Source organism: Anomaloglossus baeobatrachus, chromosome 4 (assembly GCF_048569485.1).
Source record: "Anomaloglossus baeobatrachus isolate aAnoBae1 chromosome 4, aAnoBae1.hap1, whole genome shotgun sequence".
NCBI classification, from domain to species: Eukaryota; Metazoa; Chordata; class Amphibia; order Anura; family Aromobatidae; genus Anomaloglossus; species Anomaloglossus baeobatrachus.
Genome location: NC_134356.1, coordinates 61282464 through 61309050, shown reverse-complemented (window position 1 = coordinate 61309050; position 26587 = coordinate 61282464). Strand labels below are relative to the sequence as shown.

The 26587-nt window shown below is 50.2% G+C and overlaps 1 protein-coding gene across 4 annotated transcripts in view; it reads right to left on the bottom strand.

Moving 5' to 3' along the window:
• The window catches only part of TBC1D9B (TBC1 domain family member 9B), a 188980-nt gene that overhangs the window by 68196 nt on the left and 94197 nt on the right, over nucleotides 1-26587 (bottom strand). For all 4 annotated transcript variants that reach the window (XM_075344376.1, XM_075344377.1, XM_075344379.1 and 1 more), the window contains exons 12-17: nucleotides 21916-22201; nucleotides 21693-21822; nucleotides 9367-9465; nucleotides 8344-8412; nucleotides 1074-1314; nucleotides 732-797 (exon numbers count right to left, since the gene is read on the bottom strand). In XM_075344376.1, the coding sequence (XP_075200491.1) occupies nucleotides 732-797; nucleotides 1074-1314; nucleotides 8344-8412; nucleotides 9367-9465; nucleotides 21693-21822; nucleotides 21916-22201 (891 nt within the window). The remainder of the gene's footprint in view (nucleotides 1-731; nucleotides 798-1073; nucleotides 1315-8343; nucleotides 8413-9366; nucleotides 9466-21692; nucleotides 21823-21915; nucleotides 22202-26587) is intronic.

The window sequence follows — 26587 nt, the reverse complement described above, 5'->3', positions numbered from 1 at the left end:
AGTACTCAAAAGACCCCATGAGAGCCAAAGCAATAAGGGTTGGCAAGTGCTAGGCTTTCTCACGCAGATCGGGTAGTCCTGATGGCACGCAACAAACCTGTGACATTAATAACACCAGCAGGACTACCTGATCTGCGTGCGAGAGGGTGGCACTTGCCACACCTAACTGCTTTGGGTCTCGTGGGGTCTTTTGAGTGCTATTCTTTGGGGGGTGTCTGCTTTTCTTAGTGAAGGGTCTTATCCACCATATACTACGGTACAGAACCATAAGTAAACAGATGACCAAGACACATACGGCACTAGTATTTTGTCCCCCTCATAAAATGAGTGAAGCTATTCTGTTGAGTACATCAAAGGAATCGTGGAAGACTCTTGGGGCAAAAATCTTACTGCAAAGTGAAGATCTTGAATATCCAAAGGGTCTGAAAATGGCGAGAAGAGCTGGAGGACATGATCTGTGAACGTGTTGTTGACAGGAGAGCAAAGGCTTTGCTTTGGCTATATTTGAATAAATGTTGATTTCTTTTTGTACAAGAATAGTTGTGGATGGTTTATCATGGAAAAATAAGACACCCCCTGAAAATAAGCCCTAGAGCATCTTTTGGATCAAAGCTTAATCTAAGACCCCGTCTTATTTGTGATTTGTCATTTCTGATGGCAGACGCCAGTGTTTGCTCCCGTGCCTCTCATATGGTCACAAACCCCCTTTAGATAGACATATCGTCACTTACCAGGAGGCAGGTGTAGTTTGTACAGGAATTTAAGCTTCTCTGTCATATCACCGTGATACATTCCTCCTAAGAGTAAGACATAAAAGCCATAAAATTACACACTTGTGAATTATCTAGCAGACTTTACCAGATATATAGACTGTGTAGGGAAATAGGCAACGGACAAGGGAGAAGTGGAAACATATCAATGTGTTTGTAAATTTCCAGGACAATAAAGGAATTGAAGAATGGAAAACTTATATGAAAAATAAGAATGTAGTAAAACAGACATGTCCAGGGTACAGTTAGCACATTATGGATAGTCCATAAAGAAACCAGTCAGTACTAGAGTTTTACACCTACCGAGTCCAGTTACAAACTCTTTAAAGTTTATTAGCGAGTCTTTGTTAGTGTCCAGCAGGCGGAAAATCCGAGCGGCCACGATGGAGGTGTGCGGGCCAAAAGACCAGGGCGTGAGCTGGGTGAACAATTCCTGAAACTGGTCTAGGTCTATGCGGTACTGCTCCAAGTAGGGCAGGCTGGGGTCGTGGCGATTGCTTGATGTGCGGTTCCCACCCCAATAACAGCTCATAAGGTGCTGAGCCTGAGAAGGAAGCATTATTACAGGCGTTATTACAGTACATGCATACAATTATGTAGGCTGCATATGGATGATGTATAAATATGTATGATTGGTAAACATGTTGGTGGTTCTTCACGACCAGAAAGGAAAGAACATATGGGGTTTTCTGGAACTACACATTGATGGTCTATCCATAGGATAAGCGATCACTGGATTATCTGCAATATCTGGAAGTCCTCTCCCATTGATCCAGAAACTGAAGATGCAGGAGTGTTTATTGGGGCGTCATGGCATCTTTACTGCTGAGCCTGGCATCAACATGAGAACAGCGGGAACCAGGTACTGCAGCCTCTCCCACTCGGATATGTACAAAAAAAAGAGTAGGAAAGCAACCCTACAAATTATCCTTAGAAAGAAAAAAAAAGAAAAAAAAAAAAAATACTACTGCACATTTTGCCACTATTGTTGCTTTTACTAATTGACCTATACCCATCTCCCGTTGCCTTCTCCTCTGCTCTTGGCATACAGGTCCTCTTTACTCTAATGGGAGCAAAATACACCTTCTATGCCTCTTGAACTCCAAATTAATAACATTTGGTTTACAAGCACTTGGGAAATCATTGCAGCACAGTTTGTAGTATACTGAAAATTTCTACTTTATTATATCATGTGACCAGTTTATATAGTACCTCAAAACAAAGAAATAACTCCTCTGAACTATGCACCAATAAGAGCAGTAGGGGCGTGAACAGAAATGTGAAACTTCCCCACCCATCAGTGTTAGCTGAACCCTATGACACCATTCAGTTATAAGACAAGATGGTTTCATTAAGAACAAAATGGATTCTATTCTCACACTAACTTGGTGGGAGCAGTATCATGGGTAGGGCAGTGGGAAGAGAATTATTTTAGGCAATGGTTTTTCCACATCACAATCTTTAATGAAAGTAAAAAAAACAGAACTCTTGCTATTTCCCCACTAGAGTTTTGGGTTTTTTTTAGACTCCAACTTGCTCTTGTATCAGGAAACACCACATGTACAGTCATGGCCAAAATATTTGGGACCCTTGAAATTGTTCCAGAAACTGAAGAATTTCTCCCAGAAAATTATTGCAATTAAACATGTTTTGTCATGTCATACACATTTATTTACTTTGTGTGTTTTGCAACAACACAAAAACAAAAAACAAAACACACAGCCGAAAAAGGTAAAATGGACATAATTTCACAAAACTCCAAAAATGGGCTGAACAAAATTGTCGGCACCTTTCCAAAAATTATGGGTTAACAACTTTGTTTCAAGCAGTTGATGCTCATTCAAACTCTACTGTGGCAAGTAACAGGTGTGGGCAATATGAAAATCACCTTCAACCTTATCTCTTGATTTCAAATCAGGAGATACTCAGTGTATTTATGCATAACAATAAATTCAAAAAACTTTTTTTTGGATAAAACCCAAACTTTATTAAGCAATCAAATACACAAATGTTAAAATAAACAGGGAGACACACCTTGTTGAAGGACGAAAATATGCCCCCATTTCAAACACACATCAGTATTATTAGTCAGATAAAGTACAAATATCACTAATCTTTTTTGCTCTTATTGATATATCCAGTGATTACTGTCAATAAAAAGTCAATGCTGTTGCCCAGATTATTATTATTATTATTATTATTATTGCTTAATAAAGTTTGGGTTTTATCCAAAAAAAAGTTTATTGAATTTATTGTTATGCATAAATACACTGAGTATCTCCTGATTTGAAATCAAGAGATAAGGTTGAAGGTGTTTAAGTGGAGTGATGCTCCTTGATTTGAAGTTGGGACTAATTTGCTAATTAATATGAAAATCACACCTGAAACTAGATAAAAAAGGGGAGAAGTTGACTCAATCATTGCACTGTTTGTGCCACACTAACCATGGAGAATAGAGAGAAGAGTCTTGATGAAATGGCCCCTTTGTCTATTATGTAAAAATAATGAAGACATATCCAAACAATTCGGAAAAGGAATTCAAGAGACCACCCAACCAAAGAGAGTCTCAAAGCTCGAAATCAGAATTATAAGGAAATAATATAAGAGGTTGTCTACTATTGGACATCCCGAGATAAATCAATTCAGGACTTGAATTAAAATAAAAACAAGTATACTCGACTCCTGCAGGAGCGCTGTTCCAGCAATAATGGTAATGCTGTTCTTGAAAAGTGAAGTGACTTGAGTCACACACCGCTGCAGCCAATCAGTGGTTGCTCTTTGGTTGCAGCACATCATTATTTCTTCTGGGCGGATGACTGCCCTGATGAAATAGTGAAGGCTGCAGCTGATGGGATAATTTTTAGGCATTCATATTTGATCAGCCGACAAACTAGTGCTTTTCATAGCCAAGTTGACTGTATACAAAAAAAAAAAAAGCTTCCAACACAAAAGGGCGCAGTAAAAAAAAAATAAATAAATTAAAGCACACACACTATACATTTTATTCTACAGTGAATGTCAATGAGAGACATGCCACTCAATGCCTACACAATAGTTTGCATAAAAAAGAAGGGAATTTTGTTTACTTACCGTAAATTCCTTTTCTTCTAGCTCCTATTGGGAGACCCAGACAATTGGGTGTATAGCTTCTGCCTCCGGAGGCCACACAAAGTATTACACTTTAAAAAGTGTAACCCCTCCCCTCTGCCTATACACCCTCCCGTGCATCACGGGCCCATCAGTTTTGGTGCCAAAGCAGGAAGGAGGAAACTTATAAATTGGTCTAAGGTAAACTCAATCCGAAGGATGTTCGGAGAACTGAAACCATGAACCAAAGAACAATTCAACATGAACAACATGTGTACACAAAAGAACAACAGCCCGAAGGGAACAGGGGCGGGTGCTGGGTCTCCCAATAGGAGCTAGAAGAAAAGGAATTTACGGTAAGTAAACAAAATTCCCTTCTTCTTTGTCGCTCCATTGGGAGACCCAGACAATTGGGACGTCCAAAAGCAGTCCCTGGGTGGGTAAAAGAATACCTCGATAAAAAGAGCCGTAAAACGGCCCCCTCTTACAGGTGGGCAACCGCCGCCTGAAGGACTCGCCTACCTAGGCTGGCATCTGCCGAAGCATAGGCATGCACCTGATAGTGTTTCGTGAAAGTGTGCAGACTCGACCAGGTAGCCGCCTGACACACCTGCTGAGCCGTAGCCTGGTGCCGCAATGCCCAGGACGCACCTACGGCTCTGGTAGAATGGGCTTTCAGCCCTGAAGGAACCGGAAGCCCAGACGAACGGTAGGCTTCAAGAATCGGTTCCTTGATCCACCGAGCCAAGGTTGACTTGGAAGCCTGCGACCCCTTACGCTGGCCAGCGACAAGGACAAAGAACGCATCAGAACGGCGCAGGGGCGCCGTGCGAGAAATGTAGAGTCTGAGTGCTCTCACGAGATCTAACAAGTGCAAATCCTTTTCACATTGGTGAACTGGATTAGGACAAAAAGAAGGTAAGGAGATATCCTGATTGAGATGAAAAGGGGATACCACCTTAGGGAGAAATTCCGGGACCGGACGCAGAACCACCTTCTCCTGGTGAAACACCAGGAAGGGGGCTTTGCATGACAGCGCTGCTAGCTCAGACACTCTCCGAAGTGATGTGACTGCCACTAGGAAGACCACCTTCTGCGAAAGGCGTGAAAGAGAAACATCCCTCATCGGCTCGAAAGGTGGTTTCTGAAGAGCCGTTAGCACCCTGTTAAGATCCCAGGGTTCTAGTGAAGGTGTTCGTCTCCGATGGCGAAACGCAGGAAGCGCTGATGCTCTGGTGCAATCGGCACGTGGAGATAAGCATCCCTGATGTCGATTGATGCTAGGAAGTCTCCTTGGGACATCGAGGCGATGACGGAGCGGAGAGATTCCATCCGGAACCGTCTGGTTTTCACGTGTCTGTTGAGCAGTTTGAGGTCCAGAACGGGACGGAATGATCCGTCCTTTTTTGGCACCACAAACAAGTTGGAGTAAAAACCGCGACCACATTCTTGAAGGGGAACAGGGATCACCACTCCTTCTGCCTTCAGAGTGTTCACCGCCTGAAAAAGAGCATCGGCTCGCTCGGGGGGGCGGAGATATTCTGAAGAAACGAGTCGGAGGACGAGAGCTGAGCTCTATCCTGTAACCGTGAGACAGAATGTCTCTCACCCATCGGTCTTGGACATGTGGCAACCAGGCGTCGCAAAAGCGGGAGAGCCTGCCACCGACCGAGGATGCGGTTTGGGGAGGCCGAAAGTCATGAGGAGGCCGCCTTGGGGGCGGTTCCTCCGGCGGTCTTTTTAGGACGTGACTTAGACCGCCATGAATCAGAGTTCCTCTGGCCCTTCTGTGGCCTGTTGGACGTGGAGAATTGAGATCTGGCTGAGGGCCGAAAGGACCGAAACCTCGGTTGTATCTTCCGTTTCTGAGGTCTGTTTGGTTTGGACTGGGGTAAGGACGAGTCCTTTCCCTTGGATTGTTTAATAATTTCATCCAATTGCTCGCCAAACAGACGGTCGCCAGAAAATGGCAAACCGGTTAAGAACTTCTTGGAAGCAGAGTCTGCCTTCCATTCGCGTAGCCACATGGCCCTGCGGACTGCCACTGAATTGGCGGATGCTACCGCTGTACGGCTCGCAGAGTCCAGGACGGCGTTCATGGCGTAGGACGAAAAAGCCGACGCCTGAGAGGTTAAAGACACAACCTGCGGAGTAGAGGCACGTGTGACTGCATTAATCTCAGACAGACAAGCTGAGATAGCTTGGAGTGCCCATACGGCTGCGAATGCCGGAGCAAAAGACGCGCCTATGGCTTCATAGATGGATTTCATCAGGAGCTCTATTTGCCTGTCAGTGGCATCCTTGAGCGATGAACCATCTGCCACTGCTACTATGGATCTAGCCGCCAGTCTAGAGACTGGATGATCCACCTTGGGACACTGAGCCCAACCCTTAACTACGTCAGTGGGGAAGGGGTAACGTGTGTCATTAAGGCGCTTAGTAAAGCGCTTATCCGGAAATGCTCGGTGCTTCTGGACCGCATCTCTGAAGTTGGAGTGATCGAAAAACGCACTCCGTGTACGTTTGGGAAACCTAAATTGGTGTTTCTCCTGCTGTGAAGCTAACTCCTCTAATCGGTGGAGTTGGAGGAGAAAGTTCTAGCACCTGGTTGATGGACGCTATAATGTCATTTACTATGGCGTCCCCTTCGGGTGTATCAAGATTGAGAGCAACGTCAGGATCAGAGCCCTGATCTGCCACCTCCGCTTCATCCTCCAGAGCGTCCTCATGCTGAGACCCTGAGCAGTGTGATGAAGTCGAGGGAAGTTCCCAGCGAGCCCGCTTAGCCGGTCTGGGACTGCGGTCCGTGTCGGAGTCCTCACCGTGGGACCTAGGAGTCACCCCAGGAGCACTTTGCTGCGCCGACCGAGGGGGGCCTGGGGGCAATGATTCAACAGTGCCCGGGGCCTGTGTTACCGGTCTGGACTGCAAAGCTTCTAGTATCTTAGCAGACCATCTGTCCATAGACTGAGCCATGGATTGTGAAAGTGACTCAGAAAGTTTCTCAGCCAACACTGCAAACTCTGTCCCTGCCACCTGGACAGTGGCAACCGGTGGTTCTACCTGGGCCGAGGGTCCCACCAGTGCCTGAGGCTCCGGCTGAGTGAGTGTCACAGGGGCCGAGCATTGCACACAATGAGGGTAGGTGGAACCTGCAGGTAACATAGCCGCACAAGAGGTACAGGTTGCAAAATAAGCCTGTGCCTTGGCACCCTTGCTTTTTGCGGACGACATGCTGTTGTCTCCTCTTAGAGCAATCAGTGAGGGTATATAGCCAAAAGCAAATAATGCAGCCGAACAGAGCAAATGTATACAATATATGGATATATATATATACACTTCGGCACCCAGGGGAGCCAGCACCTGGTAACCGGTGCGGCTTACCGACCGCCCTCAGCGGTTGTGTGTCCACCAGATTCCCTGCCTGGGCCTCCCAGAGCTGTTCTTGTAAGGTGGGACTATGTGGCAAACCCCCTGCAGGAACGTGCGTACCTGCGGAAGCCTGGCTAGACGCTTTTGAAAAAACACGGAAAGCGCCGATACTTGTCCCTTGAGAGAGCCGAGAGACAAACCCTTGTCCATTCCGGATTGAAGGAAAGACAGAAAAGTGGGCAAGGCAAACGGCCAGGGAGTAAAACCCTGATCAGAGCACCAGGATAAGAAGATCCTCCACGTCCTGTGGTAGATCTTGGCGGACGTTGGTTTCCTGGCCTGTCTCATGGTGGCAATGACATCTTGAGATAACCCTGAGGACGCTAGGAGCCAGGACTCAATGGCCACACAGTCAGGTTGAGGGCCGCAGAATTCAGATGGAAAAATGGCCCTTGAGACAGCAAGTCTGGTCGGTCTGGTAGTGCCCACGGTTGACCCACCGTGAGATACCACAGATCCAGGTACCACGACCTCCTCGGCCAGTCCCTCCTTCAACACAAAGCAAAAAACTGATGGGCCCGTGATGCACGGGAGGGTGTATAGGCAGAGGGGAGGGGTTACACTTTTTAAAGTGTAATACTTTGTGTGGCCTCCGGAGGCAGAAGCTATACACCCCAATTGTCTGGGTCTCCCAATGGAGCGACAAAGAAATGTAAACTGATTTGTAACCAGAAATGGAAATAATTCATCAGTAGTAGAGTAGTGCGTCATTATGGGTCACAATGGCATTGATTATGGCTAAAAAACCACAACATACAGGTAGACAGATCTCTATCTAGGTCTGGGGATAGACAGAACAAAGTGGAAATTGTAGAGATGACCCATGCACACTGGTGATGGATCTGTGGTTCGTTACTGCAGATTTTGCAAGAATCACAACTATACCCACGAAGTGACTAAACATGCAACAGACCATTATTATCTGCCTTATCTGGTCTTTTGCATCAAGTGTGCAGATAGCAAAGACTATCTTCAGAGATTAACTATATGTCTAGTGGTAGGCCAGATTTAATAGTGTGTGGATCAGAAATCAAATACCACAAAAGATACTAACCTTGAACAGAACGTACATATCTTCGAGCTCTTCCATGGAGAAGCCAAGATCAGTGGAAATGGCTCTCACCTATCAGACAAGCATGAGAAGGGTTACATGCCTTATGTGTTGTACATTTAGGCGTAGACTATGATATATATGTACCGCATTTTGGGGGTTATAAGCCGCACCTCATATTTAGGGGGGAAAAAAAAAAAGGGGGGGGGGTTTGTCTTATTATCCAGGTGTGTCTTACTGGAAAGGGGCGGCAGTGGTGGTGGAGTGGGGTCACAGTAGGCCGGGGTGGAGCAGGACGGTGCAGCCAGTGGATGTCCCAGAAACTCTCGGCAGTGGCGGCTGTGTTGGTGCTGCTGTGGCTTCAAATAATGGTGCCTGGAGCAGGTGGGTGCACAGATTGAGCTCTTGGCTCAATGAGAAGCGGAGATCTCATCTGCGCACACGCCACCTCCAGGCGTCGTTTTCCTTAAGTCTGCTATTGGGAGATCAATGGGCCAAAGGCGGCGCATGCACAGATGAGATCTTGAGCCAAGAGCTCCATCTGCGCAAGAGCTGGTTCCGAGCGTCATTATTTGAAGACCTCACCGCCCGCAGCCCCAGCCCAGGCGCCGCAGACCATGAACAGTTTATGCAGACCGTGCACAGCACAGCCGCCGAAGCATTGCTCCTGCCTCCTGCTGCCCCTTCCGCCATCCCTCGGTAAGCTACAATCGGATTTTAAGACGCATCCCTCACTTTCCTCCCAAATTTTTGGGAGGTAAAGTGCGTCTTATAATCCGAAAAAGAAGGATTTTTGTGTACTCACCATAAAATCTCTTTCTCTGAGTCTTCATTGGGGGACACAGGACCGTGGGTGTATCCCCCAATGAAACGAAAGAGAAATACGGTAATCTATGAATCCTCCAAAGTGTAACCTGCGTTTTGTAGCCGGCTGCCCGTCATAGCCAAAACATGGGACAACATAGCAGGGCACGTCAACAAACATTTGAATATGGATGTCATGGTGTGAAGTGCAGTCTTTCTTACCACACTTCTCTTTGCTGAATCCTCCAAGGACTGGATCACCTTCAGTCTTTGCTTAAACCGCATCTGCTCAATGTCATCTGCTCTCAGGCTGCTAAATTTCTAAATGTACAAAAAAAAAAAAAAAAATGGTAAAAATAGCAAATACCTGCAGTGATGCAGAGGAAGGAGGGGTAAACGGGTTGCCCAGGGAAAATAAGTTGGCACGAATCTGTGGGATGGCTGATAACTTACAGATCAGTGGGGATCTGACTACTGGGATTCGCATCAATTTACAGAAAAGGGGCACATATCCTGTTAGCATGGAGTGACAGTGCACATGCATGAACGCTGCTCCATACATTCCCTATGAGGCTGCCAAGCGCTGCGCTCAGCTTTTTCCAGCAACCCCATAAAGAATGAATGGAGCAGCGGTCAGGCATCTGAATTAATGCTCCATTTTGTAATGGGGATAGACGTTCTCCATTGGAGATGAAGGGAATTTTGTTTACTTACCGTAAATTCCTTTTCTTCTAGCTCCAATTGGGAGACCCAGACAATTGGGTGTATAGGCTATGCCTCCGGAGGCCGCACAAAGTATTACACTAAAAGTGTAAAGCCCCTCCCCTTCTGCCTATACACCCCCCGTGCTCCCACGGGCTCCTCAGTTTTGGTGCAAAAGCAAGAAGGAGGAAAAAATTATAAACTGGTTTAAAGTAAATTCAATCCGAAGGAATATCGGAGAACTGAAACCATTCAACATGAACAACATGTGTACACAAAAAAACAGGGGCGGGTGCTGGGTCTCCCAATTGGAGCTAGAAGAAAAGGAATTTACGGTAAGTAAACAAAATTCCCTTCTTCTTTGTCGCTCCATTGGGAGACCCAGACAATTGGGACGTCCAAAAGCAGTCCCTGGGTGGGTAAAATAATACCTCGTAATAGAGCCGTAAAACGGCCCTTTCCTACAGGTGAGCAACTGCCGCCTGAAGGACTCGTCTACCTAGGCTGGCATCCGCCGAAGCATAGGTATGCACCTGATAGTGTTTCGTGAAAGTGTGCAGGCTCGACCAGGTAGCCGCCTGACACACCTGCTGAGCCGTAGCCTGGTGCCTCAAAGCCCAGGACGCACCCACGGCTCTGGTAGAATGGGCCTTCAGCCCTGAGGGAACCGGAAGCCCAGCAGAACGGTAAGCTTCGAGAATTGGTTCCTTGATCCACCGAGCCAGGGTTGATTTGGAAGCCTGTGACCCTTTACGCTGGCCAGCGACAAGGACAAAGAGTGCATCCGAGCGGCGCAGGGGCGCCGTACGAGAAATGTAGAGTCTGAGTGCTCTCACCAGATCTAACAAGTGCAAATCCTTTTCACATTGGTGAACTGGATGAGGACAAAAAGAGGGTAAGGAGATATCCTGATTGAGATGAAAGGGGGATACCGCCTTAGGGAGAAATTCCGGAACCGGACGCAGAACCACCTTGTCCTGGTGAAACACCAGGAAAGGGGCTTTGCACGACAACGCTGCTAGCTCAGACACTCTCCGAAGTGAAGTGACTGCTACTAGGAAAACCACTTTCTGCGAAAGGCGTGAGAGAGAAATATCCCTCATTGGCTCGAATGGTGGTTTCTGAAGAACCATCAGCACCCTGTTCAGATCCCAGGGTTCTAACGGCCGCTTGTAAGGAGGAACGATGTGAAACCCCCTGCAGGAACGTGCGTACCTGTGGAAGTCTGGCTAGGCGCTTCTGGAAAAACACAGAGAGCGCTGAGACTTGTCCCTTAAGGGAGCCGAGCGACAAACCCTTTTCCAGTCCAGATTGAAGGAAGGACAGAAAAGTGGGCAAGGCAAAAGGCCAGGGAGAAAAACCCTGAGCAGAGCACCACGACAGGAAAATTTTCCACGTCCTGTGGTAGATCTTGGCGGACGTTGGTTTCCTAGCCTGTCTCATAGTGGCAATGACCTCTTGAGATAATCCTGAAGACGCTAGGATCCAGGACTCAATGGCCACACAGTCAGGTTGAGGGCCGCAGAATTCAGATGGAAAAACGGCCCTTGAGACAGCAAGTCTGGTCGGTCTGGTAGTTCTGCTTCCCAGTTTTCTACGCCTGGGATGTGAACTGCGGATATGGTGGAAGCTGTGGCTTCCACCCACAGTAGAATCCGCCGGACTTCCTGGAAGGCTTGCCGACTGCGTGTCCCGCCTTGGTGGTTGATGTATGCCACCGCTGTGGAGTTGTCCGACTGAATTCGGATCTGCTTGCCTTCCAGCCACTGCTGGAACGCTTTTAGGGCCAGATACACTGCCCTGATCTCCAGAACATTGATCTGAAGCGAGGACTCTTGATGAGTCCACGTACCCTGAGCCCTGTGGTGGAGAAAAACTGCTCCCCACCCTGACAGACTCGCGTCCGTCGTGACCACCGCCCAGGATGGGGGTAGGAAGGATTTCCCTTCGATAATGAAGTGGGAAGAAGCCACCACCGAAGGGAAGCTTTGGTTGCCTGAGAGAGGGAGACGTTCCTGTCGAGGGACGTCGGTTTCCTGTCCCATTTGCGTAGGATGTCCCATTGAAGAGGACGCAGGTGAAACTGCGCGAAAGGGACTGCCTCCATTGCCGCCACCATCTTCCCCAGGAAGTGCATGAGGCGCCTCAAGGGGTGTGACTGACCTTGAAGGAGAGATTGCACCCCCGTCTGTAGTGAACGCTGCTTGTTCAGCGGAAGCTTCACTATCGCTGAGAGGGTATGAAACTCCATGCCAAGATATGTCAGCGATTGGGCCGGTGTCAGATTTGACTTTGGAAAATTGATGATCCACCCGAAACTCTGGAGAGTCTCCAGGGTAGCGTCGAGGCTGTGTTGGCATGCCTCTTGAGAGGGTGCCTTGATCAGCAGATCGTCTAAGTAAGGGATCACCGAGTGACCCTGGCAGTGGAGGACCGCGACTACTGTAGCCATGACCTTGGTGAAAACCCGGGGGGCTGTCGCCATGCCGAACGGCAGTGCCACGAACTGGAGGTGTTCGTCTCCTATGGCGAAGCGCAGGAAGCGCTGATGCTCTGGAGCAATCGGAACGTGAAGATAAGCATCTTTGATATCGATCGATGCAAGGAAATCTCCTTGGGACATTGAGGCGATGACGGAGCGGAGGGATTCCATCCGGAACCGCCTGGTCTTTACGTGTTTGTTGAGCAGTTTTAGGTCCAGGACAGGACGGAAAGACCCGTCCTTCTTTGGAACCACAAACAGGTTGGAGTAAAAACCGTGACCCTGTTGCTGAAGAGGAACAGGGATCACCACTCCTTCTACCTTCAGAGTGTCCAACGCCTGCAGAAGAGCATCGGCTCGCTCGGGAGGCGGAGATGTTCTGAAGAATCGAGTCGGAGGACGAGAGCTGAACTCTATCCTGTAACTGTGAGACAGAATGTCTCTCACCCATCGGTCTTTTACCTGTGGCAGCCAGGTGTCGCAGAAGAGGGAGAGCCTGCCACCGACCGAGGATGCGGTGTGAGTCGGCCGTAAGTCATGAGGAAGCCGCCTTGGTAGCGGCACCTCCGGCGGTCTTTTTAGGGCGTGACTTAGACCGCCATGAATCGGAGTTCCTCTGATCCATCTGAGGCCTTTTGGACGAGGAAAATTGGGCACTGCCCGCACCCCGAAAGGACCGAAACCTCGACTGTCCCCTCCTCTGTTGGGGTAATTTTGGTTTGGCCTGGGGTAAGGATGTTTCTTTTCCCTTGGATTGTTTTATGATTTCATCCAATCTCTCACCAAACAAACGGTCGCCAGAAAATGGCAAACCGATTAAGCACTTTTTGGCAATCGAATCTGCCTTCCATTCCCGTAGCCACAAGGCCCTGCGTAATGTCACTGAATTGTCGGCTGCAACCGCCGTACGGCTCGCAGAGTCCAGGATAGCATTAATAGCGTAGGACGCAAATGCCGACGTTTGAGAGGTTATGGAAGCCACTTGCGGCGCAGACGTACGTGTGAGTGCGTCAATTTGGGCTTGACCCGCTGAGATAGCTTGGAGTGCCCATACTGCTGCGAATGCTGGAGCGAAAGACGCGCCGATAGCCTCGTAGATGGATTTCAGCCAGAGCTCCATCTGTCTGGCAGTGGCATCCTTGAGTGAAGCCCCATCTTCAACTGCAACTATGGATCTAGCCGCCAGTCTGGAGATTGGAGGATCCACCTTGGGACACTGAGTCCAGCCCTTGACTACGTCAGGGGGGGAAGGGATAACGTGTATCCTTAAGGCGCTTGGAAAAACGCTTATCTGGACAAACTCGGTATTTCTGGACTGCCTCTCTGAAGTCGGAGTGATCCAGAAACATACTCGCTGTACGCTTGGGGAACCTGAAACGGAACTTCTCCTGCTGAGAAGCTGACTCCTCTGCTGGAGGAGCTGAGGGAGAAATATCCAGCATCTTATTTATGGACGCAATAAGATCATTCACTATGGCGTCCCCATCAGGAGTATCAAGGTTGAGAGCGGCCTCAGGATCAGAATCCTGATCGGCTACCTCCGCTTCATCATACAGAGAGTCATCTCTCTGAGACCCTGAACAATGTGATGAGGTCGAGGGGATTTCCAAGCGAGCTCGCTTAAGCGGTCTGGGACTGCGGTCCGTGTCAGAGACCTCACCCTGGGATCTATGAGACACCCCGGGGGGACATTGTTGTTCCAACTGAGGGGAACTAGGGGGCAGTGATTCCACAGTGCCCATGGTCTGAGATACCGGTCTGGACTGCAAAGCTTCTAGTATTTTAGCCATAGTCTCAGAAAGTCTGTCAGTAAAAACTGCAAACTCCGTCCCTGTCACCTGGACAGTGTTAGCTGGTTGTTCCCCCTGGGCCCCCCTTAGCAGAGGCTCCGGCTGAGTAAGTGCCACAGGGGCCGAGCAGTGCACACAATGAGGGTCAGTGGAACCTGCCGGTAGCGAGGTTGAACATGCGGCGCAGGCAGCATAGTAAGCCTGTGTTTTGGCACCCCTGCTTCTTGTGGGCGCCATATTGTTGTCTCCTTTGATCAACACAACAGGGTATATAGCCAGAAATCAACTGTGCACCATACAGTGTAAAGTATAGCCTGTAAACATATAAACTATAATCACACTTTTGCACAAGTGGGGCCAGCACCTCAGGTGCTGCTTACCGCCCGCTTAAAGCGGTTGTGTGGCCACCAGAATCCCTGCCTGGGTCTCCCAGAATATGTCCCCCTCTGCAGTGTCCTAGGAGCTGACAGGAATGGCTGCCGGCGTCCTGAGGAGAGGAGGGAGCCGTGGGCGTGACCCAGAAAGTGCGGGAGCTGGTACCTCACTGTGCACAGTGAGGGGGGTGGAGTATGCAAAGCATGCTCCAGCCCTCAGTGCTGCCGTGCTGTACAGCGTCCCGCCCTTCCCCTGACCGGCAGGGCTGGGGGCGGGAAGAAAAAGAGACTAGGCCCAAAAGCCGGGGACTCTAGTTATAAGCGCGGCCGGCGCAGAGTCCCCGGCGCACTAACAGTCCCAGCCGCGCCTCAGTAAAAACAATGGCAGCGGCGGTCAGCGCGGTAGTCCCCATACACAAACACACTCAGCGACGCTGCAGTGTATAATGGCACAAACGCGGTCAGCGCCGCGGTCCCCGGTGCACTAGCACACCCAGCAATGCTGGAGTGTTGCTGTGCGCGGTCCCCACGGGGACACAGAGTACCTTAAAGTAGCAGGGCCATGTCCCTGAACGATACCCGGCTCCTATCCAGCAGGCTCCTCAGGAGTTGTGGATGAAGCACGGTCTCAGTGCCTGGAGACCGATAGGATCCCACTTCACCCAGAGCCCTAAGGGGGATGGGGAAGGAAAAACAGCATGTGGGCTCCAGCCTCCGTACCCGCAATGGATACCTCAACCTTAACACCGCCGACAAGAGTGGGGTGAGAAAGGAGCATGCTGGGGGCCCTATATGGGCCCACTTTTCTTCCATCCGACATAGTCAGCAGCTGCTGCTGACTAATCTGTGGAGCTGTGCGGCATGTCTGCCTCCTTCGCACAAAGCAAAAAACTGAGGAGCCCGTGGAAGCACGGGGGGTGTATAGGCAGAAGGGGAGGGGCTTTACACTTTTAGTGTAATACTTTGTGCGGCCTCCGGAGGCATAGCCTATACACCCAATTGTCTGGGTCTCCCAATGGAGCGACAAAGAAGAAGGGAATTTTGTTACTTACCGTAAATTCCTTTTCTTCTAGCTCTTATTGGGAGACCCAGACGATTGGGGTATAGCTACTGCCCTCTGGAGGCCACACAAAGCACTACATTAAAAGTGCAAGGCCCCTCCCCCTCTGGCTATACCCCCCCCGTGGTATCACGGGTTCTCCAGTTTTAGTGCCAAAGCAAGAAGGAGGAAGCCAATAACTGGTTTAAACAAATTAACTCCGAATAACATCGGAGAACTGAAAAACCGTTCAACATGAACAACATGTGTACCCGCAAACAACAAAAAAACCTCCCGAAGGACAACAGGGCGGGTGCTGGGTCTCCCAATAAGAGCTAGAAGAAAAGGAATTTACGGTAAGTAACAAAATTCCCTTCTTCAGCGCTCTATTGGGAGACCCAGACGATTGGGACGTCCAAAAGCTGTCCCTGGGTGGGTAAAGAAATACCTCATGTTAGAGCTGCAAAACAGCCCTCCCCTACGGGGGTGTCACTGCCGCCTGCAGGACTCTTCTACCTAAGCTGGCATCCGCCGAAGCATAGGTATGCACCTGATAATGCTTGGTGAAAGTGTGCAGACTGGACCAGGTAGCTGCCTGGCACACCTGTTGAGCCGAAGCCTGGTGACGTAATGCCCAGGACGCACCCACGGCTCTGGTTGAGTGGGCTTTTAGCCCTGAAGGAACCGGAAGCCCCGCAGAACGGTAGGCCTCTAGAATTGGTTCTTTGATCCATCGAGCCAGGGTGGCTTTAGAAGCCTGCAACCCCTTGCGCGGACCAGCGACAAGAACAAAAAGCGCATCGGCACGGCGCATGGGCGCCGTGCGGGAAATGTAGATTCTGAGTGCTCTCACCAGATCTAGCAAACGTAAGTCCTTTTCATACCGGTGAACCGGATGAGGACAAAACGAAGGCAAGGATATATCCTGATTAAGATGAAAAGAGGATACGACCTTAGGGAGAAACTCCGGAATAGGGCGCAGCACTACCTTGTCCTGGTGGAACACCAGGAAGGGAGCCTTGGATGACAGAGCTGCCAGCTCAGACACTCGCCGAAGCGATGTGATCGCAACAAGAAACGCCACTTTCTGTGACAGCCGAGAAAAGGAAACTTCCTTCAGAGGCTCGAAGGGCGGCTTCTGGAGAGCAACTAGTACCCTGTTCAGATCCCATGGATCTAACGGCCGCTTGTACGGGGGCACAATATGACAGACCCCCTGCAGGAACGTGCGCACCTTAGAAAGACGTGCTAGACGCTTCTGAAAAAACACGGATAGTGCCGAAACTTGCCCTTTAAGGGAGCTGAGCGACAAGCCCTTTTCTAACCCCGATTGCAGGAAGGAAAGAAACTTGGGCAATGCAAATGGCCAGGGAGACACTCCCTGAGCAGAGCACCAGGCTAAGAAAATCTTCCACGTTCTGTGGTAGATCTTAGCCGAATTCGACTTTCTAGCTTGTCTCATTGTGGCAACGACTCCTTGAGATAATCCTGCAGATGCTAGGATCCAGGACTCAATGGCCACACAGTCAGGTTCAGGGCCGCAGAATTCTGATGGAAAAACGGCCCTTGGGACAGTAAGTCTGGTCGGTCTGGCAGTGACCACGGTCGACCGATCGTGAGATGCCACAGATCCGGATACCACGACCTCCTCGGCCAATCTGGAGCGACGAGTATGATGCGGCTGCACTCGGATCTGATCTTGCGTAGCACTCTGGGCAAGAGCGCCAGAGGCGGAAACACGTATGGGAGCTGAAACTGCGACCAATCTTGAACCAAGGCGTCTGCCGCCAGAGCTCTTTGATCGCGCGACCTCGCCATGAATGCCGGGACCTTGTTGTTGTGCCGGGATGCCATTAGGTCGACGTCCGGCACTCCCCAGCGGCGACAGATTTCCTGAAACACGTCCGGGTGAAGGGACCATTCCCCTGCGTCCATGCCCTGGCGACTGAGGAAGTCTGCTTCCCAGTTTTCTACGCCTGGGATGTGAACCGCGGATATGGTGGATGCTCTGTCCTCCACCCACATTAGAATGCGCCGGACTTCTTGGAAGGCTTGCCGACTGCGCGTCCCTCCTTGGTGGTTGATGTATGCCACCGCTGTGGAGTTGTCCGATTGGATTCGGATCTGCTTTCCTTCCAACCACTGTTGGAAGGCCAGTAGAGCAAGATACACTGCTCTGATCTCCAGAACATTGATCTGAAGGGTGGACTCCTGCGGAGTCCACGTCCCCTGAGCCCTGTGGTGGAGAAATACTGCTCCCCACCCTGACAGACTCGCATCTGTCGTGACTACTGCCCAGGATGGGGGCAGGAAGGATCTTCCCTGAGACAATGAGGTGGGAAGGAGCCACCATTGTAGGGAGTCCTTGGCCGTCTGGGAAAGCGAGACTTTCCTGTCCAGGGACGTTGCCTTCCCGTCCCATTGGCGGAGAATGTCCCATTGAAGTGGGCGCAGATGAAACTGCGCAAAGGGAACTGCTTCCATGGCCGCCACCATCTTCCCTAGGAAATGCATGAGGCGCCGCAAGGGATGCAACTGGCCCTGCAGAAGAGATTGCACCCCTGTCTGTAGTGACCGCTGCTTGTTCAGCGGAAGCTTCACTATCGCTGCTAGAGTATGAAACTCCATGCCAAGATACGTTAGTGATTGAGTCGGTGATAGGATCGACTTTGGAAAGTTGATGATCCATCCGAAAGACTGTAGGGTCTCCAGCGTAGCATTCAGGCTGTGCTGACATGCCTCTTGAGAGGGAGCTTTGACCAATAAATCGTCTAGGTAAGGGATCACCGAGTGTCCCTGAGAGTGCAAGACTGCTACCACCGCGGCCATGACCTTGGTGAAGACCCGTGGGGCTGTTGCCAGACCAAATGGCAGAGCTACGAACTGAAAATGGTCGTCTCCTATCACAAAACGTAGAAAACGTTGATGTTCTGTAGCAATTGGCACGTGGAGATAAGCATCTTTGATGTCTATTGAGGCAAGGAAGTCTCCTCTGGACATTGAGGCAATGACAGAACGCAGGGTTTCCATCCGGAACTTCCTGGCGTGCACATGTTTGTTGAGCCGTTTTAGGTCCAGAACAGGACGGAACGAGCCGTCCTTTTTTGGAACCACAAAGAGATTGGAGTAAAACCCTTGCCCTTGTTCCTGAGGAGGGACTGGGATCACCACTCCTTCCGCTCTTAAGGAGCCCACCGCCTGCAGCAGAGCATCTGCTCGGTCTGGATGTGGGGAGGTTCTGAAGAACCGAGCTGGAGGACGAGAATTGAACTCGATTCTGTACCCGCGAGACAAAATGTCCGTCACCCACCGGTCTTTGACCTGTGACATCCAAATGCCGGAAAAGCGGGAGAGCCTGCCCCCGACCGGCGATGCGGAGGGAGGGGGCTGGAAGTCATGAGGTAGCCGCTTTGGAAGCGGTACCTCCATTTGCTTTCTTGGGGCGCGTGTGAGCCCGCCACGAATCTGAGTTTCTTTGCGTCCTCTGAGTCCCTTTGGACGAGGTAAATGGTGTCTTGCCCGAACCTCGAAAGGACTGAAACCTCTGCTGCCACTTTTTCTGCTGAGGTTTGGTTGTTCTGGGTTGTGGTAAAGAGGAGTCTTTACCCTTAGACTGCTTAATGATATCAGCCAATGGCTCGCCAAACAGTCTATCTCTAGATAAAGGCAAACTGGTTAAACATTTTTTGGAACCAGCATCTGCTTTCCAGTCCTTTAACCACAAGGCTCTGCGCAAAACTACCGAATTGGCGGACGCCATTGAGGTGCGACTGGTAGATTCTAGGACCGCATTGATAGCGTAAGACGCAAACGCCGACATCTGCGTGGTAAGGTGCGCCACTTGCGGCACTGCTGGATGTATGATAGCATCCACTTTTGCTAAGCCAGCTGAAATAGCCTGGAGTGCCCATACGGCTGCGAATGCCGGAGCCAACGACGCGCCGATAGCTTCATAGACAGATTTTAACCAAAGGTCCATCTGTCTGTCATTGGCATCTTTAAGTGAAGCGCCATCCTCCACTGCAACTATGGACCTAGCTGCGAGTTTGGAAATCGGGGGGTCTACCTTTGGACACTGTGTCCAGCGCTTGACCACCTCAGGAGGGAAAGGGAAACGCGTATCTTTAGATCGTTTAGAGAAACGCCTTTCTGGGTGAGCGTCGTGCTTCTGGATTGATTCTCTGAAGTCAGCGTGATCCAACAAAGCACTCAATTTACGCTTGGGATAAAGGAAACGAAACTTCTCCTGCTCCGCAGCCGCCTCTTCTGCTGAAGGGGCTGGGGGAGAAATATCCAACAGCCTATTGATGGCTGAGATAAGGTCGTTTACCATGGCATCCCCATCAGGGGTATCCAGGTTGAGAGGGGTTCCAGGAATGGATTCCTGATCACTCTCATCAGACACATCACAGGGAGACTGATTGCGCTGAGACCCTGAGCAGTGTGATGACGTCGAGGGTCTTTCCCAGCGAGCTCGCTTAGGGTGGCTGGGGCTATCATCTGAGTCATAATCCTCGGCCTGTGAAGCCGGGGACCCCCCTGTGGGCTGGATTAATTCCAAGTGAGGGGGACCTGAGGACAGAGGCCTCGCCGTGCCCAAAGACTGAGCCCCATGCATAGATTGCAAGGTTTCAAGGATTTTTGCCATAGAGACAGACATATAATCAGCAAAAACTGCAAAGTCTGTCCCTGTCACCGGGGCAGGACTTACAGGCGTCTCAGCCTGGGTCACTCTCCCTCCTGACTCCGGCTGGCGAAGCAGCACCGGGTCGGAGCATTGCACACAATGGGGGTCATCGGAGCCTGCTGGTAGATTAGCCCCACATGCAGCACACGCAGTATACACAGCCCTAGCCTTGGCAGCCTTGCGTTTTGAGGATGGCATGTTGTTGCTTCCACAGAGTGGTCTGGGAGATGCAGCCAGAAGCGACCTCACAGTGCAAGAAATACAATATCTCTATATCCTACACAGTACACCGATACACCGTGGGGCACTAGAGGGACCAGCACAGAAAAAACGCTTACCGCCCGCTTAAAAAGCGGGTGTGTGGTCGCCAGATAGCCCCTAGTCCAGGTCTCCCAGAGCCTTGCGTCCTTCCTCCAGCCAGACTGCATGTAATGGCTGCCGGCGTCCTGAGAGAGAAGGGGGGCGGGCCCTGGGCGTTCCTGGCTAAGAGCGGGAAGCCTGCTTCCCTCTGTGCCTAGTGTGAGGGCTGGAGCATGTAAATCAGGCTCCAGCCCTCGTCGCTGCTAGCGAACAGCGTCTCTCCCCTACCCTGAATGACAGGGTGGGGGCGGGAACGAATCGGAGCTGCCGGCGTCCTAGGCCCAAAAAGCCGGGGACTCAATTTATAACCGCCGCCGCCGTAAAAGCGCGGACGGCGGATCCCCGGCGCACCACAAGTCACAGCAGCGCCGCCCGGTCCAGAGGGGGTCGGCGCTGCGTTCCCATACACAAACAATCCCCCAGTAATCTGTAGGGACACTAACTCCAACGTTGCGGTCCCCGGCGCACTACAACACCCAGCCAGCCCGGAGTGTGTCTGTGCCTGCCGGGGACACAGAGTACCTGTATGATGCAGGGCCTGTCCCTGATCGTACTCCTGCTCCGAATCCATCAGGTTCTAATGGGTCTGTGGATGGAGCCCGGCGTCAGAGCTGAGAGGCCGGCAGGATCCCACTTCCACAGAGCCCTACCAGGGGATGTGGAAGGAAAACAGCATGTCAGGCTCCAGCCCTGTACCAGCAATAGGTACCTCAACCTTACAACACCATCCAGGGGTGAGAAGGGAGCATGCTGGGGACACTATATGTGTCCTCTTTTCTTCCATCCGAAATAGTCAGCAGCTGCTGCTGACTAAAATCTGTGGAGCTATGCATGGAATGTCTGACCTCCTTCGCACACAAAGCTAAAACTGGAGAACCCGTGATACCACGGGGGGGGTATAGCCAGAGGGGGAGGGGCCTTGCACTTTTAATGTAGTGCTTTGTGTGGCCTCCAGAGGGCAGTAGCTATACCCCAATCGTCTGGGTCTCCCAATAGAGCGCTGAAGAAAAAAGATTTCCGTTCTCCAGATTGGTGCGGGCCGCAGCAGTTGGACCTCTGCAGTTAGATAAAGGGGTTGGCCAGTGAAAACAAGTGGTCATCCAATAGACATTACCTCATAAGACGCCTTGATGAGGTCAAATATGTCAACCTCAACGGGTGGTTCATCTCCGACGGTGAGAAGGGCGTGCAGATGAGGGATTGGAGGGGACACGCTCTGCTTGTTCACCACATTGTCAAGATATCTATTGGAGACAATGGAGATAAAGTTTTATTACTTCCCCCACAAATCCCCCAAAACCTTAAAAAATTATCTAAGCTCATGTGACAATGATTACCTTCCAAGTAAAGTCATGGCTTCCCCTTCATCGTTGGAGTTTAACAGGCTCTCCATGTTGGCTTCAAGCACAGCCAGGGACAATTGGAGAATCAGTTTAATCCCTTCGTAGAAAAAGCAGTCGACCACCACGACTGCACTCTCAAAAGGCATGACGCTAAGGAACAAGGTGAGGAACCAAGATAGGGAAATGGTGGAGATCACTCCCAGCTCCTGCATCTTCTCAGACAGCAGCGGTAGGAACTCTCGAGTCAACTCCTCAAATACACCCTGGTCCACTAATGCCCCTAAAAATCCAAAACATCAAGTATGAGTCAGAATGGGGACAATAAATTGTAAAAGTCAAGACAAACCCTTCACGAGTGGGAGCGGTGTGCATGTACTGTGCATCAGTAGTTTGTTTTGCAGCAGTTATGTGTATTGCAGTGAATGCATAGACTTTGCCGTGTGTGTGTATGTGTGTTTAATATATTAATATATAAATATATATATATATATATATATATATATATATATATATATATATATATATATATATATATATATATATATATATATATATATATATATATATATATATATATATATATATATATTATATTATATTATATTATATTCACACACATATATACACACACATATGCGTACACACACACATTATATAAATAAGTATCTATCTATGTTTTTTCATCCTAATTCTTTCATTTTTGGTTTATTTTTTGCACATTTATTGCATCATCCTCCATATATTTACATTTACTCAATCATTACTTTTCTTTTAATCATTTTTACATTGCCATTTTATTAATTTTTTGCTATCTTTTTATTCTACAATTGCTTCTGTATTCATATATTTTACAATTATTCCTCACATCACAGAACCCTTTGCTCTCTACAGTATATTGTTAGATCTTATGCAGTATTTGGTCAAGCCATGAGGGTCCTCATATGCTTGTGACCTTCTTGGGTCGAATATTAACCCCTTCATGGATCGTGTGCCGGTAAGCCCCGCCCCCTGAAGCGATCCGCGCACATATCAGCTGTTATCAACAGCTGACGTGTGCCTGCTAACCGCAGGTGGAATCGCTTCCACCCGCGGCCATTAACCCCTTACATTTCGCTGCCAAAATCCGGCAGCGATATGTATATGGGCGCCGCCATGACAGTCACTTACCCCGCCCCCGCCGGAAGTCACGTGACATAATCATGTGACTGTCGGTGGTTGCCATGGTAGCACAGGGTCATGTGATGACGCCTGTAGCCAACATGACACACTTCCTCTCAATGCCAGAATAAAGTTTTTTAACCCCTTAGATACAAGTAAACCTATACATGTTTGGTGTCTACAAACTCGCACTGACCTGAGGCATCACATAGATACCTCAGTTTTACCATATAGTGAACACAGTGAATAAAATATCCCAAAAACTATTGTACGATCACACTTTTTTGCAATTTTTCCCACACTTGGAATTTTTTTGCCGTTTTCCAGTACACTATATGGTAAAACTTATGGTTTCATTTAAAAGTACAACTCGTCCCGCAAAAAACAAGCCCTCATATGGCAAGATTGATGGAAAAAAAGAGAATTTTGTTTACTTACCGTAAATTATTTTTCTTATAGTTCCGTCTTGGGAGACCCAGACCTTGGGTGTTTAGCTTCTGCCTCCTGAGGACACACAAAGTACTACACCTAAAAGTGTAGCTCCTCCCTCTGAGCTTATACACCCCCTGGTGAGCCAGTCCCAGCCAGTTTAGTGCAAAAGCTGAAGGAGAATAGCCACCCACAAGTAGAACAGAGCAAGAGCCGGAACAACCGGAGACTCTGTCCACGACAACAGCCGGTGAGAACACGCGGAACAAGAAAATTGCCAACAAGCAACAGGGAGGGTGCTGGGTATCCCAATACGGAACTATAAGAAAACGAATTTACGGTAAGTAAACAAAATTCTCTTTTTCTTTATCGTTCCTTTGGGAGACCCAGACCATGGGACGTTCCAAAGCAGTCCCTGGGTGGGAATAAACAGAATAAACTAAGAAGTAGGCAGAACCTAACTTCACAAATGGGCGACAGCCGCCTGAAGGATGCGTCTGCCCAAACTCGCATCTGCCGAAGCATGAGCATGAACTTGGTAGTGCTTCGAAAAGGTATGCAGCTAGTCCAAGTGGCAGCCTGAATGACTTGTTGAGCCGTAGCCTGGTGCCTAAAAGCCCAAGAGGCACCGACAGCTCTGGTCGAATGAAAAACCAAAAAAGGTGACTCCGAAGAGAGCGCAGCCAAATCAGAGACTCTCCTGAGGGAAGTCATGGCCACCAGAAAGGCCACTTTCTGTGAAAGACAATACAAGGAAACTTCCCTAAGAGGCTCAAAGGGGGGTTTCTGCAAAACTGTGAGAACCAAATTAATGTCCCAGGGATCCAAGGGCCGCCGGTAAGGCGGAATGATGTGAGACGCGCCCTGTATGAAGGTGCGGACCTGAGCCAGCCGAGCGAGACGCCGCTGGAACAGAACAGACAGAGCTGAGACTTGTCCCTTGAGAGAGTTGAGGGACAGTCCCAGCTGCAGACCGGACTGTAGAAAAGACAGAAGGGTCGGCAAGGAGAAAGGCCAAGAAGGATGGTCGGTAGAGCGACACCAGGACAGGAAAATTCTCCAAGTCCTGTGATAGATCTTAGCGGAGGAAGACTTACGGGCCCGAGTCATAGTGGAGATTACTTCAGGAGGAATACCAGAAGCCGTCAAAATCCAGGACTCAAGAGCCACGCCGTCAATTTGAGAGCCGCAGAATTCGGGCGGAAAAACGGAGCTTGCGAGAGTAGGTCTGGACGGTCCAGGGAGATGCCACGGCATCTCTACGGACAGATGGAGCAGGTCTGGATACCAAGCTCGCCTGGGCCAGTCCGGTGCAATGAGGATGACTCGACGGCCCTCCGTTCTGATCTTGCGCAGGACTCTGGGCAAGAGAGCTAGAGGGGGAAACACGTAGGACAGACGAAACTGGGACCAGTCTTGAAGCAGAGCGTCCGCGTCGAATGCCTGAGGATCGTAGGAGCGAGCCACGTAAACCGGAACCTTGTTGTTGTGACGGGATGCCATTAGGTCCACTTCCGGAATGCCCCACTTGCGGCAGATTGACTGAAACACTGCCGGATGCAGGGACCACTCGCCACTGTCCACGGTTTGACGGCTGAGATAATCTGCTTCCCAGTTTTCCACGCCTGGGATGTGGACTGCGGATATGGTGGACTTGGAGTCCTCCGTCCATTGAAGGATGCGTTGAACCTCCAACATTGCCAGGCGGCTGCGTGTCCCACCTTGGTGATTGATGTAGGCAACCGCTGTCGCGTTGTCTGACTGGACTCGGATGTGCTTGCCCACCAACAAGTGGTGAAAGGCTAGGAGAGCTAGAAGCACAGCTCTGGTTTCCAGCACATTGATCGAGAGGGCTGACTCGGATGGAGTCCAAGTGCCCTGCGCTCGGTGGTGGAGACATACCGCTCCCCAGCCGGATAGACTGGCATCCGTGGTGAGGATCACCCAGGACGGGGCCAGGAAGGAGCGCCCCTGAGACAGAGAGAGGGGCCGAAGCCACCACTGAAGAGAGCTCCTGGTCTGTGGCGACAGAGCCACTAGCCTGTGCAAGGAGGAAGGCCGCTTGTCCCAACAGCGGAGAATGTCCAGCTGCAGAGGACGCAGATGGAACTGGGCAAAGGGAACAGCCTCCATTGACGCCACCATCTGACCCAGCACCTGCATCAGGTGCCTGATGGAATAACGGCGGGGCCTCAGCAGAAAGCGCACCGCCAGTTGGAGGGACTGCTGTTTGACTAAGGGCAGCTTCACAAGTGCCGGCAGAGTCTCGAACTGCATCCCTAGGTACGTGAGCCTCTGGGTCGGAGTCAGAGTGGATTTGGGCAGATTGACAAGCCACCCGAATTGGGCTAGAGTGGCGAGAGTGAGCGAGACACTCCGCTGACAGTGTGCGACGGATGAAGCCTTGACTAGAAGGTCGTCCAGGTAAGGAATCACTGCCAACCCCTGGATGTGCAGAACCACAACCACTGCTGCCATGACCTTGGTGAATACCCGAGGGGCCGTGGCTAACCCGAAGGGGAGAGCCACGAATTGGAAATGTTCCTCTCCGATTGCAAAACGTAGCCAACGCTGGTGTAAAACTGCAATTGGCACATGCAGATAGGCATCTCTGATGTCGATGGATGCCAGGAAATCCCCTTGGGTCATTGAGGCAATGACTGATCGCAGAGACTCCATGCGAAAATGCCGCACCTGAACATGCTTGTTGAGAAGCTTGAGATCCAGGATGGGCCGGAAGGAACCGTCCTTTTTGGGGACTAGGAAGAGATTTGAGTAGAAACCTCTGAACCGTTCCCGGGCGGGAACCGGTACAATTACTCCGTTGGCCTGCAACGATGCCACGGCCTGAGAGAAGGCGGCGGCCTTGGAGCAGGGGGGAGTTGACAGAAAAAATCTGTTTGGCGGGCTGGAAGAGAACTCTATCCTGTAGCCGTGGGAGAGGATATCCCGCACCCACTGATCGGAGACGTGTTGAAACCACACGTCGCCAAAGTGGGAGAGCCTGCCACCGACTAAGGACGTTGCTGGCGCGGACAGATAGTCAAGAGGAGGCTGCCTTAGTGGCAGCAGCTCCTGC